The 22,445-nt window shown below is 37.2% G+C and overlaps 1 protein-coding gene across 3 annotated transcripts in view; it reads left to right on the plus strand.

Moving 5' to 3' along the window:
- The window catches only part of VEPH1 (ventricular zone expressed PH domain containing 1), a 207,599-nt gene that overhangs the window by 154,910 nt on the left and 30,244 nt on the right, over positions 1-22,445 (plus strand). For 2 of the 3 annotated variants that reach the window (XM_069473045.1, XM_069473044.1), the window contains exon 11: positions 1,559-1,693. The exons of the other annotated variant lie outside the window; for it this stretch is intronic. In XM_069473045.1, coding sequence (XP_069329146.1) covers positions 1,559-1,693 — 135 coding nt within the window. The remainder of the gene's footprint in view (positions 1-1,558; positions 1,694-22,445) is intronic. 3 annotated transcript variants of the gene reach the window in all.

Consider the following 22,445-nt stretch of genomic DNA (forward strand, 5'->3'; position numbering starts at 1 on the left):
ACCAAAAAAAGAGCCCACATACCCAAGGAAATCCTACCAGAAAGAACAAATCTGGAGGTATCACATTACCTGACTTCAAATTATACTACAAGGCACTAGTAACCAAAACAGCATGGTACTGGTATAAAGGTAGCCACATAGACTAATGGAATAGAATAGAGAAACCAGAAATAATGCCATATAGTTACAACCAACTGATTTTTGACAAAGCAGACAAAAACATACACTGGGGAATGGACACCCTATTCAATAAATGGTGCTGGAAAAACTGGATAGCCACATGCAGAAGAATGAAACTAGATCCCTATCTCTCACCGTGTACTCAAGTTTACTCAAGAATGGATTAAAGACTTAAATGGAAGACCTGAAACATTAAAAATTCTAGAAGAAAACATGGGAAAAATTCTTCAGGACATTGGCTTAGGCAAAGAATTTGTGGCTAAGATCCCAAAAGCAAATACAACAAAAACAAAAATAAACAAGTGGGATTTAATTAAACTAAAAAGTTTCTGCACAATGAAGGAAACAATCAACAGAGTAAATAGACAACCTACAGAATGGGAGGAAAATATTCACAAACTGTACATCCGACAAAGGGCTAATATCCAGAATCTACAAAGAACTCAAACAAATTAGCATGAAAACAATAAATAACCCCATCAAAAAGTGTGCTAAAGATACGAAGAGATGTTTTTCAAAAGAAAATAGACAAATAGCCAACAAACATATTTTTAAAAATACTCAACATCACTAATAATCAAGGGAATGCAAATTAAAACCACAATGAGATACTACCTTACCCCTGTCAGAATGGCCATTATTAAAAAGTCAAAAAACAATAGATGTTGGTGCAGATGCCATCAAAAGGGGATGCTTCTACACTGTTGGTGGGAATGTAAACTAGTACAACATCTATGGAAAACAGTATGGAGATTTCTCAAAGAACTGAAAGTAGACCTTCCATTCAATCCAATAATCCCACTACTCGGTATCTACCCAATGGAAAAGAAGCCATTTTATAAGAAAGACACCTGCACCCAAATGTTTATCACAGCACAATTCACAATTGTAAAGATATGGAATCAACCTAAGTGCCCATCAACTGATGAGTGGATAAAGAAAATGTGAGAGAGATATACACATATATTAATATATACCAGGGAGTATTACTCACCATAAAATGAATGAAATAATGTCTTTTGCAGCAACTTTGATGGAACTGAAGACCATTATCTTAAGTGAAGTATCTCAGGAATGAAAAAAAAAATACAACATGTTCTCACTTATAAGTGGAAGCTAAACAAGGGATATATGTGGTCATAAAGCAGCATAATGGACACTGAAACTAAGAAGAGGGGAGAGTGAGAGATGATGAGAGATAAAAATATACCTATTCTGGTGATGGGTACACTGAAAGCCCTGACTTCAGCATTATACAATTCATCCATGTAGCCAAAAAAAAAAAAAAAAAATTGTACCCATTGAATCTATTGAAATAAAAAAATATTGTTGGGACAACAGATAATATATTATGTTTCTCTCTTTAATACCCTTTCAGAGCCTGTTTCCTGAGCCCCTGTCCATACAGAGTCGTTCTGTGCAATTCCTCAGAGCTCTGTGGGAGAAGACCCAGGCAGGGGGTGCTCACACCTTTGAAGCAGCCATGATGGAGTCCACGTTTCCACAGCAGAAGGTAAATTCTTCTTTCTTGGATGCTTTATTTTAAGCCAAGATTCAAGATCACCTTTGTACAGTTTGCCTTTTTCTTAACAGTTCTTTTTTTCCTTCTTTCCTTTACTTCTTTTATCATTATCAAAAAAACATTTATTAAGTAATTATATTCATGTAGTGCCATAGTGGACTCTGGACAGAGTGGCATCTGTAGACAAGATCACTGCCCTTTGAGATCCATAGACTGACACAATACAGCCCACTCAGAACCACACAAAAACTGCATGCACAGCGTGAAATAGAAAACATTGGTGGGGTATGGTGGCAGCTCACGCCTGTAATCCCAGTACATTGGGTAGCTGAGATGGGAAGATCACTTGAGGCCAGGAGTTTGAGACTAGCCAGGGAAATATAGTGAGACCTTGTCTCTACAAAAATTTTTTTTTAAAAAAACAAATTAGCCAGGCATTGGTGGCATGTACTTGTAGTTCCAGCTACTGGGAAGCTAAAGTGGGAGGAAAGCTTGAGCCCAGGAGTTCAAGGTTGCAGTGAACTATAATCATACCACTGTACTCCAGCCTGGGTGACAGAGAAAGACTATATATATATATATATATATATATATATATATATTAATTACAGAAAGAGATTGTGGACTCAAGGACTGAAAAGGACAGAGCAACTGGAATCAGGCTCCAGGTTCCTTGGTGCTTTTCATTTCTTTCCTCCATACTTCCTCTCATTCCCTTGTCCTGTATAATCACCATAAAGCAAAAGAAGAAAGAGAGCATGGTCAGGGTAAAAAAGAGCCCTACAGAGGTAGGCAAGTATGACATGAGACACAGAGCATTTCAGGAGGGTGCAAACAGGGCTTCACTCTCAGGGCACAGTTGACTTAGCCTTCTCGGCAAGCAGTGAACTGAGAAAAGGCCAGAGTGTGGAACCAGATTCATTTATTCAAGAGAGTGAAACCGGCAGTGGAGGTACATGGACATGCTCAGATTTCACCATGAGAAAAGTCACAGGCCTAGGTGCAGCAGGGAATAATTAGAGTAAGCCTGACTGGAGACAGGAAGGCTGCTTAGGAGGCTATTGCTGTTGTTAGGTAGGAAATGAAGATGCTATGTCCCTCCAAAATTTATATGTGGGAACTTAAACCTCAAAATGATAGTACTATCAGGTGGGGCATTCAGGAGGTGAGTAAGGCATTGAGGATGAAACCCTCATAAATGGGATAAGCAACCTTATAGAAGGGCTGGAGGGAACTAGCTAGGCCCCTTGCCTTTCCAACTTCACTGTGTAAGGATGTAGCATTCAGTGCACCATATTGGAAGCACAGGTCCTCACCAGACACCAAGCCTTCCTCCTCCTTGATCTCCCAGCCTCCAGAACTCTGAGAAATAAATTTCCAGTATTTATAAATTACCCAGTCTCAGGTATTTCATTATAGCAGCACAAACGGACTAAGAAAGAAGGCCTGAATTAGTTCTAACCTTAGAGTTGGAAATTGTAGGAAGAGGATGGAGTGGAGAGCTATTAAGGAAGTCAAATCAATAGGACTTAGTGTTTGATAAGGAAAATGGAAGAACCCAGGATGACTCCAGGTGCACTGTTTAGCCAAAGGGATGATGATAACATCTGGAAAAAGAGAGACCACAAAGGAAGCCAACAGGGGTTTGGAGGTTAGAGATGAGAAGATAAAGCATTCTGGTTTACCTGTTTTGAATCCAAGTTAATTATTTGGATAACCAGGTAGTGATGGCAGTTGAAATGCTAGTGTGGAGTTTAGGAAGAAAGCCATGCCTGGAGATGAGGATTTGGGAGTCAGAAAGTAGCACTTGATGTCATAGAAGAAGATGGGATCACTCAAGGGGAATATGTATATTGAAACAAGAGCATGGTTATTGATCTTTTCTAGTAAATATTACCAGTTTCTCTCTTTAAGCCTTGCCTATAATCAAAGATTCTGATTATTTTTATTTTGCCTTTAAGAAATAATAGGTAATGGTTACTTACTTGGCAAACCAGAGATTCTGGAAATATGTGATCATGGTCTCCACCCATGTTTTACTGTTGAGAAGGAGAACAACCATGCTGATATTAAATAAGTTCAAAGTATAAGCAAGTATTAATGGTAAATTAACTTATCAGAAACTGTTATATTGTGAAACTAACTCAATAGCTTTTAAGTGCTGAAGAATTGTAACAGGATGAGAAATGAATATGATTAATCAGAAGTTTATTTATAATGGTATGTAAGACACCAAAGACATATCCAACTATTGCATCACTATTTTTTGGCTTTGGTTTAAGAATAGAACATGCAGTACTAAAAATAAAGGAAATGCCACAATTACAACAGTGTAAAATAAAATGGAATTCTTTGCACATTTTGTTCAAATTTTTACCTGCTGAATCATGTTTAAACACAATGCCTCAAGTTCTCATAAATTTTTCATTGTGAATTGTATTTTAACTAGAGGCAACTAGTAAATTAAAACTTGGCAGGCTGCTTCAAATCCTAAGAGATTAAAAAAATTTGCAAACCAGTTTTATGCATGCTTACAAGTATAGTGATTCATATTTCTTCTATTTCATACCAATAAATATTCCTCTAGGGGAAAATTAACTGTAAACCAAATTTTTTGAAATTTTTAAAGTTTTATAATTTGGGTTTATTCATGAGTAATAGAAAAAACATTGATATCTGGAATGTACATTATGTGCAAAGTTATCTGCCCAGGTATTTCTCACATTGATATTCTCCTATTTTTATGAGGTGTTCTGTGTACTGAATTTAAAATAGCTGTGAGAACGGTGCAAAGTCTCCTTTATTTTCGTGCTATTTGACAATATATACATACATAATGATCTAAAAGAGATGATCATGTGTATATGCTTTTGTGATGAAGTTTCACTACAGCCAATTGGATACACAAGGAAGAAGGAAGAAAGTTCTGATAAAATACCTGAGTATCTAGAATGTAACATTCTGGAAGTCATGAAGATAAGTTTGTTATGGTGGTTGCTCTTTAATAGAATCTTGGGGCCGGGCGCGGTGGCTCACGCCTGTAATCCTAGCACTCTGGGAGGCCGAGGTGGGCGGATCGTTTGAGCTCAGGAGTTCGAGACCAGCCTGAGCAAGAGCGAGACCCCATCTCTACTAAAAATAGAAAGAAATTATATGGACAGCTAAAAATATATATAGAAAAAATTAGCCGGGCATGGTGGTGCATGCCTGTAGTCCCAGCTACTCGGGAGGCTGAGACAGGAGGATCGCTTGAGCTCAGGAGTTTGAGGTTGCTGTGAGCTAGGCTGACGCCACGGCACTCACTCTAGCCTGGGCAACAGAGTGAGACTCTGTCTCAAAAAAAAAAAAAAAAAAAAAGAATCTTGGGATTTTAGACTGAAAATTATCAGTAAGATCTCTATTAAATTGCAAACTGCTTGAGGACGGGGATTTCTCCATGTTTTACCTTTGTATTGCCAGGGTCCCAAGGTGTTTGGCACATGGTAGGCTCTCAATAAATAATAGGTATCAATTGAAGACATAAAAAAAATCCTGTCATTTTCCAGATGTTAAAATTGGAAGCAAAGGGACTTGTTGAGGTCAGTAGCAGAGCTAGAGCTGGGTGCCTACCCCGGTGACATCGGGGCCATCACTAATGATCGGGCACATTAGAGGGTCACATTTCCCTGCCTATTGAAGATGTAGCCATGTAACTTGCTTCAACCAATGACATAGGAGAAGGCTATGTGTCACTCCAAGTGGAAGCTTTTTAAGGCCAGTGTGCCATCTTCTTTGTTCCCTCTTTTCCCCACCATGGTGCTTGTAGAAGCAAAAGTTAATATTGAGTTGCCAGAAGATGGACACAGCCAGGAATTCAGAGCCAGCACATGGAGGACGGCTGTTCTGCAGAGCCAGCCCATCCCACCACACACTTCACATGAGAAAGAAACAATCCTTTGTGTTTCTAAAAACTGAAGTTTCAGTGTTAGTTATGGCAGCATAACCTACCTTTCTTGATTCATACACCTACCAGAATAGTTAAGCTGTTGGTGCTGAAGCCAGATCACCTGGGTTTAAAATCTGGCTCTACTACTCACCAGTTCTGCATCATTATCTGTGTGCCCCGGTTTCTTTATCTGACAATGGAGATTATATTAGTACCTACCTCATAGAGCTGTTTTGAGAACTGAATGAGTTAATACGTACAAAGCTCTTAGAACAGTGGCACAAGATCTCTCAATAAATGTGAGCTAATATTCTGATTCCTAGCAAGCGTGGCACTCTCTGCTCCCACCAAATAACAAAAAATTCAAAATCTGTGTTAGATGCATTGAAAGAGGCTCAGAGTGAAGGTAAAAAGACAAACCTGAATAACAACTGTACTCATTATTATACTTTTCTAGAATAATTTGTTCAGACCAACATTATCAGAAAACATTCTACAAATTTCAAACATGAATTTTCAGTATAAAATTCAATCAAATTACCACTTGCAAACTATGTATCACCCCCACACAGGGGTCAAAGTGTGAAAATTCTTATGTAATATAGTGCTATAATATTTTTAAGTTACACAAATATAAGAAAAGTTTAATACTAGTACAACGCATCAATTCAATAGTTCAAATAAAAAAGTGTTATCATCTCTAGATATTTAAATGACATTTGATCAAATCTAACAACCATTTTAACCACACAGTTTCTATAAAAATTATATTAATGTCTGTGTCCCCAATTAGACTAGTTTTCCATGAGAACATATTCTTGTCAGTGTACACGCAGCACCCAGAGCATTACCTAGCATACAAATGACACTCAATATGGGTTGACTAAATAAAATGAATGAGTACTACTACTAACTAGTGGTGGAAAGATGTTTTCTTAGAATGATAAATATTTGTCTTATAACAAAAGAAAAATTGTGCTTAGTGGTGAACTACTTAATATGTTTTTGCTAAATACTCAAATAAAAGAGAATACCCACTTTAACCTTTACAATTTAATGTTGTTCAAAAAGCATGAGCCAACATGAGAATATAAGCTCCATGAGAACAAGGATCTTGTCTGTCTTGTTCATTATAGAATTCAGGATATTGACAGAGCATGCCTGGCTCATACTAGGCATTTAAAAATAATAATAGTGCCATGTTGAACAAATAGAATGCAAGATAGAAATAAGGAGTATACTACTTGAAATAAGAAGATAAAATCAACATTACTTTCAGATAATATGAGAATAAAGAGAAACTATTAGAATTAATAAGAATAATAGTTTTCTGGGCACTTAGAATGTTCCAATCACTGTCCTTTTAACACTTAATATTAATTATTTCACTGAATTTCAACAACAACACTATGAGATAGATAGCATTATTATTCCCATTTTACAAGTGGGCACACTGAGCAAAAGAAAAATTAATTTTCTCAAATTTGCAGAGCAGTGAAGAGAAATAAGACTTGAATAGGCATAGTAACATACCAGGTTCCTGATTGGGAATAACAAATATTACAAAGACATTAGTACTTCCTAAGTTAATTAACAGGTTAACTGAGTTCCAATTTAAATTCTAGCAGGATGATTTTTGATACTTTATAAAGTGATAGTAAAATATAGCCAGAAGGCTAGATAGATAATACTAATTTGAAAATTTTTGAGAGAAAATAAAATAAAAGAGAACATTCCTATAATTATTAAATCATTCTACTTTTATGGAAAGAATTAACATACCGATAAATGTAACAGACTAGTCCAGAAACCAACATAAATATATACATATAATCAGTTGCTGTGTATATGTAATTGTTTAGGCCTGGCCCAGTGGCTCACAGCTGTAATCTTAGCACTTTGAAAGGCCAAGGAGGAAAGATCGCTTGAGCCCAGAAGTTTAAGACCAGCCTAGGCAACATAGTGAGACCCTGTTTCTATGAAAAAAATTTTTAAAAATTAGCCAGGTGTGGTGATGTGCACCTGCAGTCCTAGCTACTTGGGAGGCTGAGGGCAGGGGGATATATATATATTACTTTCAAAGAAAATCCTTTCTTTATATAATTGGTTTTTTATATATAATTGTTTAACTATATATAAAACAAGTTAAATCCTTTTTTAAAAACCTACAAAAAAAGAGAATACTATCAAACCCTAGGGTTAACTTTATACATATAAAAAAAATTTAAAGGCATAATTCAAATTAGACAAGGATGCCTATTATCACTCTCAACATTTAACATTTTACTGGAGATCCTGTGACTTTCCAGACTGAAAATATAAAAGTACATCCCTCTCAGACACTATGTAGATCAATTAACTCCACATATACTAAAGACCTAAATGTAACCAATGAAATCTTACAATAATTAGAAGGAAACATTAAAGCTTATCTTTATGACTTCAGGATAAGAAAGTTTTTAAAACATAGATAAGCAGAAATCAAAGGAAATACAAATAAATGTGACTACACAAAAAGCTTTCTTTTCTATATGACAAAACACTATAACAAAGTGAAAGACAAGCACAAGCTGGGAGAAAGTATTTGAAATATGTACAATGGACACAAAAATCTACAAATCAACAAAGAAGAGACACCCCAAGAGAAAAATGAAAAAGAACATGAACAGAAAATTCACTGAATAGAAAACTCAAATTGCCAAAACACACAGAACAAGATGTTCAGATTCACTAAAAATCATTGAAGTAATTGGTTTAAATTTTTAAAATGTTGTGCCATTTTATAATGCAGACTGGCAAGAACAAAAAATTGTGACAAGTCTTGTCAAAGATGTGAGAAAAATGGGAATGTTCATACACTATTTATGGAAATAAAACAGTTATACCAACTTAGAAAAAAGTACTTAAGAAAAAATATATATAATCATTAGACTCATGAATGACAGCTAGCTGACTGTCAAAATGGGAGAGTAACTAGCTTTCCAGAAGTCTTAATTCCATTTAAAGCTTATCAGAAAAAATGCTTAAGCACAAGAAAGTTTTGTATTATAACATACAAAAATGTTCTATCCTAGACAAACTTTAAAACAAATTTCCATTTATAGCTTTCTGCGTACAGCAATCTGGCAACTGCTGGTTATATTTTATATTCATGTCCCCTATTGTTCTGCAATTCTTTTTTTAGATGAAACTCTTAATACATGCAGCAGGAAACATGTACAGATACATTAACTGTTAGCACTGTTTGCAGCAAAAAATTAGGAACAATACAAATGTCTGTCAGTAGGGAAATGGAGAAAAATGCGTGATATAGTCATGCCATACAGGCAGTAAAAGTGACTCAATTAGACCTATATGAAATAGCATGAGATAAATCTTGAAAATATAATAATATTGAGCTTTAATAAGCAAGCTGTAACACTATGATATGAATACTATGATAGCATAAATTTTATTAGATAAATTTTTAAAAACATCAAGCAGTGTTAGGCATTATTTATGGGTGATAAAAATATACCATATTTAGAATCACACCAAATTCATGATGGGATTGCCTTTGGGTAAGAAGAAAATGGGAAAAGGAAGGAGGAAAATGTTATTTGGGAAAGGAATTAAGAAGATCTCAATTTCATCAATGATTTTACTTTTAAATAATCAGAACCAAAATATCAGCATTTATTAAGTTTGACTGGCAGGTACATAGTACATTATCCTATGTACATTATTTGCTTTCTTTCTTTTTTAAATTTAGTTAAACCTTTAAGTAATGTCACAGAGTAGAGAATTGGTAGATTTGACTATATAAAAATACAGAGTTTATAAAGAACAAAACCTGTAATACACAATAATTTAAAATGAAAATATTTGCAACAAGCATGGTTACAAGGTTTAGTATCCTTATGATACTGCTGTAAGTTCATGGAAATCAATAATCAATGGGCCAAGAACATGAGCAAATACTCAGAGGAGACTAAGTCTAAAAAACGTATTCAGCCTCATTAGCAGTCAAAGTAGTCAAAGTTACAATAACAAGTCACCCTTTTTAACCCATTTTTAAAAATATAATAATCAGTGCTGGCTACAGCAAGAGGGTTTAGACACTCATGGATTTCTAGTTGGAGTGTAAATTATTTCAACATTTCTAAAAAGCAATTTAGCAATGCAGGTCAAAAGTCTTAAAAACGGTCTTATCCTTTCACACAGTGATTTCATTTCTAGGAATCTGTTCTAAAGAAATCTGAAATGGGTACAAAACTTAAGTATTGCAAAGTGGTTTGTAAACGCAATGTCTAAAGATGGGAGAATGAAATTATTATGTATCCATATAAAAGAATATTTAAAACCATGAAAAATCATGTTTATGAGACATGTTTAATAACATGAAACATACTTATGGTAAATACTATATATTTCAGGATACAAAATTATTTTATATAAAGAATATCATTTGGAGGATTGCCTATTAAAACAACCAAAAGAAAATATACTAAAATATTAACAGTGGTTAGCTCTGGCTGATGGGATTAGCATTTTCTAATTTTTCTCTATGTATTTCTTTTATAATCAAGGAAAAAATATTACTTTAAGTTACATTGTGTTATGTAAATGAGAGGTTTACTTAAAGAAAATCCCATTCTAAGATAATCAATTTCCATTATAAAATAAAAGTTTTTAGAAAGAGGATGGAAAGCCATTTGATTTATTGAAGAAATGAGGAGAAGGATCTCCGCGGAGCAACTAGAGACTATTATTAATAATTCCATTCAGTGCATGTGCTGCCCAACCCTTCACAGAGAGAGGTGCTCTGATTATCAGAGGACCAGACAGCTGACAAAGTCAATTGGGGAATTGCTAAAGGGCCAGAATTTGAGAGAGAAAATGCCTTTATTGACACACATGTTCCAGTTCCCAAGGCATGGGAAAATTCCATATGCCATAGAAATGAGGTCTCAAAACTATGCCCATTATGGAAACAAAAAAAATTAAATTAAATTTTCTGCTGAAATAAAATGTGCCCCATCTGGCTAAGATTTGGAAATTTGTTCTCAGTCCACATTGCTACAAACACATTTGACAGTTCCCAGGGTAATTGGCTGAAGTGTCGAGGCATAAATAAAACTGAAGCACCAATTCTGGGTGGAATATAAGGAGACCTTATGATGCTCCCAAAGGCTTAGATTTAGTGTTTTGAGTTAAAGTGTTAATGTGCTTGAATAAATAAATGCATAAGTAAGTAAATAAAAAGTGGGCTTTTTATACATAGGATATAACAGTTCAAAGTCTTATTATTAGAGACTTCAGTCTACATGTGTGATGGAAATGACAAGTGCTGTACAAGGTCAGCCTCCAGGGAGAGCAATGTGAATCAGCGTTTGAGAGAACCTTATTTTCAGAGCAAGCTTGATAGGCATGGGGATGGGGATTTTAGAAAACCAGATGGGCATGGGGGCTTCTAGGCTTTTAGGCTATGAGCTCAGAACTAGGAAAATCTGATAGGCAGTATCTAAGTAGCAAAAGTGCCCAAAAGAGATAAAAAGAAGGTGTAAATAGAAATCTACCAAAAAAGCCAGGCCAAGGGGTTAATCCAGTGATTAAGGGGAAAGCTACATGGACACTGCAAATCATAGTAGGAACTGGAGGCAAGGGGTTTAAGAGAGAAGATTGAAGATGCAATGTGGATGTAGATGCAAATGTCTGGGGTACTCTTTGCTTAGGGAGGGAGCTAATTGGAAAGAGGCTGGAAATTACACAGTTTGGATTTCTTTTAAAAAACAAAAAGAAAAATAGTTCCATGTAAGAAGAATCACACAAGGAATAATATGGAGGAAACCAAAAAAAAAAAAAAAATCACAGTGAAATCATGATAAATATGAGTGTAAGTAATTCATTCAGTCAAAAATATTTTTTATGAATGCATGCTCTATGCCAACCACTGCACAGAGACTAAACATAAACAATTATAATTCCTGCTCTGATGGAAGCATTCAATATACTAAGACACAAATACAAAATTCCACACTGATAAATACCATAAAAAAAATAAAATGCCTAAAGATAGTTGAGCATTTGTTTTTTTTTGTTTGTTTGTTTTTTGTTTTTTTTTTTTATTTCATCTTATTGTTATGGGGGATATAGAATTGCAGGTTACATACGTTGCCCATGTACCGCCTTTCTCCCCAAGTCAGAGCTCCGGGCGTGTCTGTTGCCCAGATAGTGTGCATTGCACCCATCATGTAGGTATATATCCCTCCCTTCCCTACCCCGCCTTCCCGAGTCAGAACCTTCAAGCGTTACCATTCCCCAAACGGTGCGCAATGCACTCATTGTGTAGGCATACACCCATCCCCTCCCCCACCCCCCACCTCAGTCTGATATCCGATTGGTGTCGTTCCCAGATGTGTATTTAGGTGATGATCAGGGAAACCAATTTTCTGGTGAGTACATGTGATGCTTGTTTTTCCATTCTTGGGATACTTCACTTAATATAATGGGTTCCAACTCTCTCCAGGAGAACCATAGAGATGTCGTATCTTCATTATTCCTTATAGCTGAGTAATATTCCATGGTATACATATACCACAGCTTACTAATCCAATCATGTATTGATGGGCATTTGGGTTGTTTCCACATCTTTGCTATTGTGAATTGTGCTGCTATAAACATTCAGGTACATGTGTCTTTGTTACAGAATGACCTTTTTTCCTTTGGGTATATGCCCAATAATGGGATTGCTGGATCGAATGGCAGGTCTACTTAAATCTGTTTAAGATACCTCCATAATGCTTTCCACAGGGGTTGCACTAGTTTGCAGTCCCACCAGCAGTGTATGAGTGTTCCTGTCTCTCCACATCCACGCCAACATGTGTTGTTTTGGGGATAGTTGAGCATTTGTTAGATGGTCGAGGAAATCTTCTCTGAGCAGATAGATGTCAGATGAGTTTTCCTGGCAAAGAGAACAATTTGCACAAAGGCCTTTAGACCAAAAAAACAAAGCAACAACAAGGGAAGAATAAGGAAAAGGAAAAACCTTGGCATATTAGAGCTTTCTCCTCCAAATGTAAAGCATGCATTCTATCAAAAAAAATTTTTTGAGTAAGCACCTTAAATGTGTGCATATTTATTTATTTATGAACTATATACATGTGTTATTTACAAACTTGATTTTTCCTTATAAAACATATTCAAAAATATAAATTTTAAAGGATGAGATGAAAAATAAAAGTGAAAATTCTAATATTTTCTTTCTCCTACATCACATGCAACCAGAAGTGAGCACACCCACCTTTTCACAGCATTGGAACAAGTGAAAGGACCAGAGTCGAGCCAGTGAACAAAGCTGAGAGTAAAGACTGGACAGTTAGTCAGGGAGAATTCACTCCCAGCTTTGTAGGCCATGGCAAGGAGCTTAGATTTTATTGCAGTGTACAGGAAGACACTGTAGAGTTTTCAACAGCAGACACTACTCAGTGTCTTAGTTGATTTGGGCTTCTATAACAAAATACCATTAACTAAGTAGCTTATAACCAACAGAAATTTATTTTTCACAGTTCTGGAGGCTGGGAAGTCCAAGATCAAGGCATATTTAGTATCCGGTGAGGGCCCACTTCCTGGCTTATAGATGGCACCCTCTCCCTATGTCTTCACATGGTGGAAAGGACAAGCGGTATTTCTTGGACCTCTTTTGGAAGGGCATTAATCCCACTTATGAGGGTTCCATCTCCAAGACCTAATCACCTCCCAAAGGCCCCAATTTACAACACCATTACCTTGGGAGTTAAGATTTCCACATAAGAATTTGGGGGTGGGGGAACATAAGCTTTCTGTTCATTGTACCCAGCTTGTTTTCAAACATCACTCAAGACTAGATCTGAAAGGGAAAGGGCGGAATTAGGGAGATCACACAGGAGACTATTGCTAATCCATGTGAGAGAAGAGAGTAGCTTGAACATGGATGGTCCTGGTAGGGATAGAAATATGATACATTCAATATAAACGTTGGAGGTGAAGTGACATGACAAGTAAATGATGGTGTGTGAGGGTGAGGGAAAGTGGGGAATGGAACTTGCTGATGACAAGTTTCTGGCATGGTGGTACCCTTTATTACAGCAGGTAAAACTAGGAGAAAATTAGCTCTGGGGATGGGCAAGTGGGTGATGGAAGGGCTGGGAAGCAAGACTTTCAGACAGCCTAAGTTCCAAGTGCCTGTGAGATGCGCCCGTGGAGTTGTCCTGTAGGCAGTTGGATATGCAAATGTGAAGTGACTTAGGCCAGAAATACAGGTGAGGGTCTTAGCAGCACACAGGAGATGAAACCACAGGAAGACTGAAGCCATCTGGGAAGATGATATAGAGAAGGGCCCAGTTCAGGACAGAGTCCAGAGAGCAGCTGAGAGACAAAAGAAACTCAGAAAGTGTAGAAGTCACAGATACCAAGAGAGTGTCCAAGAAGAAGAGAGAAAGAAATTATATGAAATTCAGCAGCCAGATCAAGATAAGTGTCCATCCAGTTGGGCAACTCAGAAGAATGGTTTTAATGGAGTTTTAAAGGCAAGGTCTAGACAGAAGTAGGTGTAGGAACAAGAAGGAGAGAAGGAAGTAGGAAGCATAGCATACAAAGAGACCTGTTTTAAGAAGTTTGTTGCTGAGTGGTTGGTAAGTAGAGGGACTGTGGAGATGGTTAAAAATGGAAGCCTTCAGAGCACGCTTGTAAGTTGTTTGTGTGACGCAGTAGAGAAGATGAGACTGACGAGGCAGGTGAGAGAAAAGGTGATGGACGTAGAGCCAGATCAATTCACAGATTTGCTTGTGGAAAGATGAGTGTGTTTTTTGATGGGTTTTCAAATTTTTCAATGAAATAAGAGGTGAAGCCATCAGCCTCACCAATAACAGAGGAGACAGTGGGGTGGAAAGTGGGAAATTTGAGGAAAGAGAAGGTCTGAAATGGAAGCCTCGGAGAAAGGAACCATGAGCTTCCTAGAGAAACATACAGGGCTGTCAGGCAGTAAGGAGCACCCATTTGGGGCCTGAGGTTCTGGATCTGGAGTAAAGTAGGAGTCTGATTTTCTCCAGCATGATCGCTGTCGGGGGCTGCAATGGAGTTCATTTGGGCTTGGAGTTTTGTCTTTTGGTTGAGTGGTAATGAAATGGTGAAAGATTTCAAGATAGGGGCGATCTGTGTTTGAGTGGATAGAGGGTAAAGATGCAGACCAAAAGAAAAAATTTAAAATGCTGAAAAGGAAGCATCTGCACATAGGAAAACCAGTTTGGGAAACAGAAAGATTGTCTTTAGAGCCCAGAAAAAAACAAAGTTATTTTCTGAGTGAAGAGGGTGATGGATTTGTGCAGAGTTTCTTTTCACAGGAACCCTCTGCTTCTCCTTGCAGCCTCAACACACACTCTTCTATTCCCCTTAAATAACAACACAAGAGCATCCACCACGCAGCTGGCCAAGGTTAAGGTAGACAGACAACAGCCGCAGGGGTGAGATGAGGTTAATTGACCACGGTTGTGTTTACAGCATGCTCTGTGGATAAGGCTTGCAATGCTAGGTAACGCCGGGAGAGTTTCAGCTTCAGCGCAAGATGATTTTTATCACAGTTTAGGCAGCATCAGTAGACTCACACTCTCCCATCATAGCCACATAATAGTTCATCTGTGATAAATGTGACTAACACAAGAGAACAGGGTCACAGGTGAAGAGTTCTTGAGAGAAATGACATGGCCTTTAGAGACTTTTACAAGCATGACTTTTATTGATGCTTTAGGACCGCTGCGTTTGGAAGTACAGCCAAATTCTAAACTTCACTGCCCTAAATATCATCTCTACTTTCATTTGGATTCATTTCTTTCCCTTAACAGCTATACATCAGGGCCACTCATTTAAATGATTCTGTACAAACAATCTATTATGTTAAATAAGTGCATGAGATTTTGTAAACACATTGAATCTAAGTGACAGTTCTAGTCACTATTAAAAACACAGACTTCATTGTTATACACTGGTCTGTTGTTTTATAGTCCTTGTTTTTAAATCTTCTTGTCCCTAAAAAAAAAAAAAAATTCTTGTCCCTCATAGAAAGTTATTACCCTTACACTTAGCTAATTAATATACACTATTCATACCTCCCTAACCACCATCAACATATACTGTACTTATGCTGTACATATGCTTTTTAAAATAAATTTAAATTGGCATAGAAATGTTTTCTCAGTTTAGTTGAAATCCTGGTTTGTCATATGTATTGTATTCCCTTCATGTTTCACAAACCAGACTATCCTATAATAAGCCATGTGAATTTTACTACTGTCATGAACATTCCTTCACAGTCAGCCAGATGTTCTGCATCAGTCAAGGAAATTAAAAAAAAAAAAAACCTTTAGAAAAATAGTTAACGAAATAACTCTATTCCTGGGGGAACAGAGGTATGTAGTACCTCTGAAATGTCTGTTCTAATCTAATAGCAGTTTGGTTCATTTCTTAAATATTCAGTGCATAAGTAAAAATCTTTTTCTCCCCCTTGCTGCTATCATGGATATTGTGTGAATGTCACAAACCATGGACACTGAGCTATCAGAATAAGCAGTACCTCTTTTCATGCCACACCAAAGTGTGCTGGCTAGAGACTCAGGATCTGGGTTTGAATCCTGCCTCCATGACTGACTTACCAGTTCTGTTTTACAACCTCTCTGTGCCTCTTCTTCTTTACCTGCCAAGTGCAGAAGAGAATAATACCCACTTCACAGGGATGTTATGAGATTTAAAAGACATGATGCCTGAAAACTCTTTGGAACAGTAGCTGGCATATAGTAAGAGCTCAGTGAACAGTGGCAAGTGCTGTTTTATTGTACTTCCTAAGCAAGAGCCCCTCCAAACAAAATGATTGATCCCCTCAGCCATATTCCCATAACCTTTCATGCATATGTGAAGAAAGCAATCAGCAAACCCAACCACAGAATAGTTTGATTTTAATATCTTTGTGCCTCCCACAGACTGTGGGATCAGGGTCTTCTCATTCATGTCTGCATTCCCCAGCACCTGCCAGGGCCTGAGGCAGAGCAGCTACTCCGTAAATGTTTTGTGACTATTTATCCTCAGTTGTAACAAAGGTTTCAGCTTTTGAGAATGAGTTTTATTCTCATAAGTAGCCCAAAAATTATTTGGGCACAGTTATATTATAAAAGAAGACTGCTCAGACTGAATAATAAGTTTCCAGGTTAAGAGCTGTGTTTCACTAAAGTAATGGACCTTGTTTTCTTGTGTGGCTCACAAATACACTCTGAAAACAATTTCAAAAGAGACTTCTGAAAAGGTTTGAGCAGAGGCTGTGTCACTAAAATGTGAGTAGTCATCCGAGTTTAACGTTCATTTCAAAATATAAAATCTTGCTTTTACCGAAAATATCATATCAATTTAGATATCTAAACACTAAATATATGGAGAAAGAGAACAGGCAGTGGCACTATTTTTGTTTAATTTTAGAACCCTGAAAGTCATGTGTGTATTGGCAAACTTTTGGTTATAAGGGCACATTATCCTCTTCCCCTTGGAGATTATAGGACTATGGAGTGACTATTTTTTAAATTCAGTAAACAACTATTTTCTAGGTTCTAATTATTTTCAATACATTGTTTGCATTTTTATCATCTGTTCAATATAATTTTGGGTTCCTATTGAAGGCCAGTCTGAGGCAAAGGAGATTTAAAAAAAAAATAACTCTGCTAAATGATGCCTCATTCCAGGTTATTCCTTCTACTAATAGACAGTCCCCCTCGTAACCAATCCAAATTCCTCATGCTACATTCCTCATGCTTTCTTTATGATCTTTCACCAGAGCTGGAGGCAGCACTGAATCACCTCCACTCTAGCCCTGATCCTGCCGAGTAGTTCCCAGACCTTAGTGCATGCAAAGGTCCCTAGGGAACTTGTTAAAAATGCAAGCTCCTGGGGCCTCTGCAGAGCTTGCAAATGGTGCTCACTGCAGTAGGACTGTGACTCCGCATCTTTGACAAGTGATCCTTATAGTTCTGGGGCAAGAGGTCCCATGGCCTACTCTAAGCAAACACCAAAACAGAACAAAGACAATTGGAATCCAGCTTATTTGGCTTGAGTGACAGCCCCACCATCGACAAGCTCAGAGAACCTGGGCCAATCAGTTAACCTCAATGCAGCTTGATTTCCTCATCTATAAACTAGTAACAAATCCACCTCCCTCATAGGATTGTTAGGAAGGTAAAATGAGCAGAGTACCTGGCATAGAGTAAATACCCTATAAACAGCAGCTATAAAACTATTATTTCATAAACTTCAAGGTTGTGGTTAAATTACCTCTTTAGTCTTCTCCTTTCTGGATTTAGATATCTTTGTGACTCTGCTCTGAATTTTTTCCATTTTCACCTCCTCAGTAAGAACTGAATGCTATGGTCTGTGTCTGATCAGGCCCCGTACCTCATTATCCTCCCGAGTGTGTGCCTAATGATTCCCTAAATGGGTGCGCATCATTGCACCTTTTCACTCTAGCGTCTCATTAGAGTGCTCCATTGACCCACCTTGTTATTCCCCATCCCTTTACCAATGTCCCTTTTTTTCTGTTCCTCCCTTCAGTGCTCACATCTTCTTGTGCCTGTTTCTTTATTCATAGTATTAAATCCTTCCTTTTATGCTTGTCATTATTCCCTTCTTTCTACACAGCTCATTACACCCCTCCATCAATGAAATTCATTATGTCATCCTGTTTTCATCTCATTACATCCTCATCATGCACATGTTATTAGCTCTTCCATTCACGCTTACCACCGTATTCTTTGTGCTTCTTACCACAACCTGCACTTTCCACCCTCCCTATTTAATGCTCCCATTTGTAAATCACATTACACCCCCCCAATGCCTTTATCATTACACCTGTCCATTTATGCATCTCATTATACCATTACCCATAGACATTTCTACATGCATTTCTATTTGTACATCTCATTAAGGCCCCATCAAACATGTGCATGTAATTCCTCCCCTTTGAAATGTTCGTGTTGCATTACATCTCTCTCTGTTTGCACCTCATTGCATCCAGTTCTCCTAGGTTTGTCAACAAACTAACAGAAACAGATAAGTATGTTACTTGATTTTAGAAAACTAAGTATGTTTCTCGGGCACCTAATATCAGTGTTTCTTAAGTCATTCATTTCAGAAAGACTTACATATATTTGTCTAGCTCAGAGACAAAAAAGAAAACCCCACTATATTTTATATGCATAAAAAGGAGCTTCTTACCTTGCTTAATTCAAATCATCATCATTATGACGACTTTTTATTATTTCTCCACAATTTACAAACTAGTGTGATTATCCATGAATTGATTGTGGCAACAATGCCCTGAAGGAGACTGCTTAGGGATCACAGTAAATTTACAATCTGAGAGGCACTTTGAAAGGCTGAAAAATTAAGCTATTTTCCCAAGAACTGCTAATGAATGACATTGGCAGAGCTCAAACTTTGATCTTCTGGCTCCAAAACCTATGTTCTTCATAGCTACCACTTGCCAGGAAGTAGCTTATTTCTGACTATCACCTCTGTCATTTAACTCATTCTGTAATACTTCCCTAATGCATTAATAGAACCTGGTGTTAGCATGCTTTGTTTTGCTTTCTAAAACAAAATAGGACATATTTCAAACACTTTGTATTTCATGCTTGATTCTTTGTCTCCAAGTTTGAAGAGCAAGATTAAAAGAAACTGTAGGCCGGGCGTGGTGGCTCACGCCTGTAATCCTAGCACTCTGGGAGGCCGAGGTGGGCAGATCGTTTGAGCTCAGGAGTTCGAGACCAGCCTGAGCAAGAGCGAGACCCCATCTCTACTAAAAATAGAAAGAAATTATATGGACAGCTAAAAATATATATAGAAAAAATTAGCCGGGCATGGTGGTGCATGCCTGTAGTCCCAGCTACTCGGGAGGCTGAGACAGGAGGATCGCTTGAGCCCAGGAGTTTGAGGTTGCTGTGAGCTAGGCTGACACCACGGCACTCACTCTAGCCTGGGCAACAGAGTGAGACTCTGTCTCAAAAAAAAAAAAAAATAAAAAAATAAAAGAAACTGTAACATGGAGCTCTCTGACAAGATTAAGTGCAAAAATCAGCAGAAAGACATGGTCCTTTAATGACTTTCACCACCAAGTCCAGCATCACACAGGACAAATAACGAGACTTCTCTATGGGAGATTGGAGGGGTACCAAGGACCACCCCCCCAACATTCAGAATCTTCTACCTCACGGATTCTAACCCCTGCCAGTCTCTTTGCTTCACTGAACTGTGTTCTCTGTCTCACTTCTATTTTTATTAAATTATGAAATAGCTCATAAAATCAGAAAAGTACAGAAATATGATACCCATTCCCACCACAAGATAGAAGAGATGTTAACATTTCTTCCATATTTGCTTCAAATGTTTCCCTTTACAAAAAGGAAGAAACTGTTGCAAGTACCCTCCTGAGGATGGTGTGTATTATTTCCACGAATGTTTTTGCACTATTCTTTTAAAATTTTAACTAAATGTTATTATATTGCATATATCTTTTGCAATGGCTTTCTGCACTTAATGTTATGTTTTTTAAAAATATGTCTATTCATAGACCTAGCTCATTCATTTTAGCATCTGCAAAATTTTCCATTGTATAAATAGACCATAATTTACTTTATCCACTTCTCTACTAAGGGGTAGGTCAACTTACCACATCTTCCATTATCACAGTTATTTCACCAGTGCTTAACTCTCTGCTTTGTTAAATGCCTAAATGGAGACATCTAAAATTCCAATACTGTGGAAAGTAATGCCGTTGCTGTAAGTCTGTGGTAGAGTCGGTTGTATCCCTTCTGCAATGACTCCAAGTAGTAAGCATGTAAACAAAATGATAATTCTTAAAACTAGATCCTGGCCAAATGTTGACATGCATAAGTGTATTAAAATAATTATACCTAAAAATGGTGGTCTGATTCCCAGAATCTGGAATGTTTCTCACTAGCAAAGGCAATAAAGATGGAGAAAAATAGAATGATTTCTATTGAAGTGACATTGATTTTTCTCATGGCTTAAGAAGCAATCATGTAAGAAGTCATTGGAAATTGCTGCAAGCTCCTGATGCAATCAGACCAGTATGCTGAGGTTCAACAAAAGCATAGCCTATTTCACACTTAAGAAAGTAATTCTTCCAGAAAATTCAGAGCCTAGAAAGGCCTCCCATTATAATGTGGGAAAAAAAATTTTATGCTCTGCTGGTGGGAATGTAAATTGGACAGCCATTTTGGAAAGTGAATAGGAAGTTAAGGATATAAATAATGTTAGATTTTAATGTCTCATACAAGCAAGGTTTCTGGAGCATAGCAGATTATTATTTTTCACTTATAGCAAGTCACCTCTAAAGTTCTCTTTTGCCTCAGTCGTCAGCCCTGGGACAACACAATGAGAACCAGATATCATCCTATACAGCCTCCCAAAGTGCTAGGATCACAAGCTTGAGCCACCTTGCCCAGCCTCATAAACTGTTTTATTTAAACTCTTATCACATTAACTACCAATATTCTGCAGTCACATTATTTTTTCATGATTTTTAGGTGAATGTGAAAATTTGACTTTTTCAACTAAATCAAATATTCTATCATACATGTTAGTATTTAAAGGAAAATGTTCTTCAGAACTTCTCCCTGAAATGAATCAAACATCATGAGTGCTTTGTTCCAGCCACTTGTAGGAACAAGACCCATGTCAGAATTGCCACAAATTGCCAAGAAGAATTCAATTCTTCCCAATACACAGGGACTCAAAAATAGAAAGTTAAGTCTATTTAGGGATCTAAATAGTGATAGTTCTTTCATGCCAGCAGCCTTGCTGCCTCTGCTTATAGTCTGTCTCCCACCTGTCACCCACCTCCCTCCCCACACACCCCAGCCTTCTGTCAACTTTCAAATTAGGCCCAATAAGTTTGATTTTCACACCTCATCTTTTCTTTCCATAGTGCACAATTTGGAATAATAACGTCTCTGATTTTCAAAAGTAAAAACGTTGCTCTTGTGACCAGACTATGCATGTTGTCATATGAAACCAAACTACTGTGGAAAAGAATGAGCATATGCACGTGGAGATTGACAAATTTCTATTGACAAATTCCTCAAATGGCAATCAGTGGACACAGGTCAGCCATCCCCACATCTGTTCCCCAGGGTATAAGATTAATTTTCCAGTCAGTGCACATCAGAATAACTTGGGGCAGCTGGTTTAAAAATGCAGATGCGCATGCTCCACCACAAACTTATGTTAGGCTTCCAGGAGTGAGACCTGTATCTTGATGTTCACAACAAGTTTCCCAGGGATTCCTGATGCTAATGTCAACTGAGAATTAACAAGCTAGAAAAGCAGAGGCTCTTGAGAACAAGCAGTCAGCATGCTACATTGATGGATTCAGACAAACATTCTTCTTTAATTATTAGCATTTTATTCTAAAAACTTGTTAAATAAAATTGAATAAAAATGAATTCTTATAATACCCATACAGATGCAGGTATATTTTTTTAAAATAAAGGTATTCTGGAAAGTCTTAATAGTTTTAAAAACCTAAATGCTACTGTTGATATAAATTAGAGATAAAATCTATGTGCCTCAGTTAGTAAAAATTTATAATAATTCACTGAACATTTACTATGGGCAAGGTCCATACTAAGTATTTTCAGAAGCTACAAGACAAGAAAGAAGTCAATCTTCATGATAAGGAGTTTTAATCCAGTTGAAGGCCAAAGAGTCACACCAGAGGAAGCTTAATAATAATCACACCATGCCCCA

This window comes from Eulemur rufifrons, chromosome 7 (genome assembly GCF_041146395.1).
Source record: "Eulemur rufifrons isolate Redbay chromosome 7, OSU_ERuf_1, whole genome shotgun sequence".
NCBI lineage: Eukaryota > Metazoa > Chordata > Mammalia > Primates > Lemuridae > Eulemur > Eulemur rufifrons.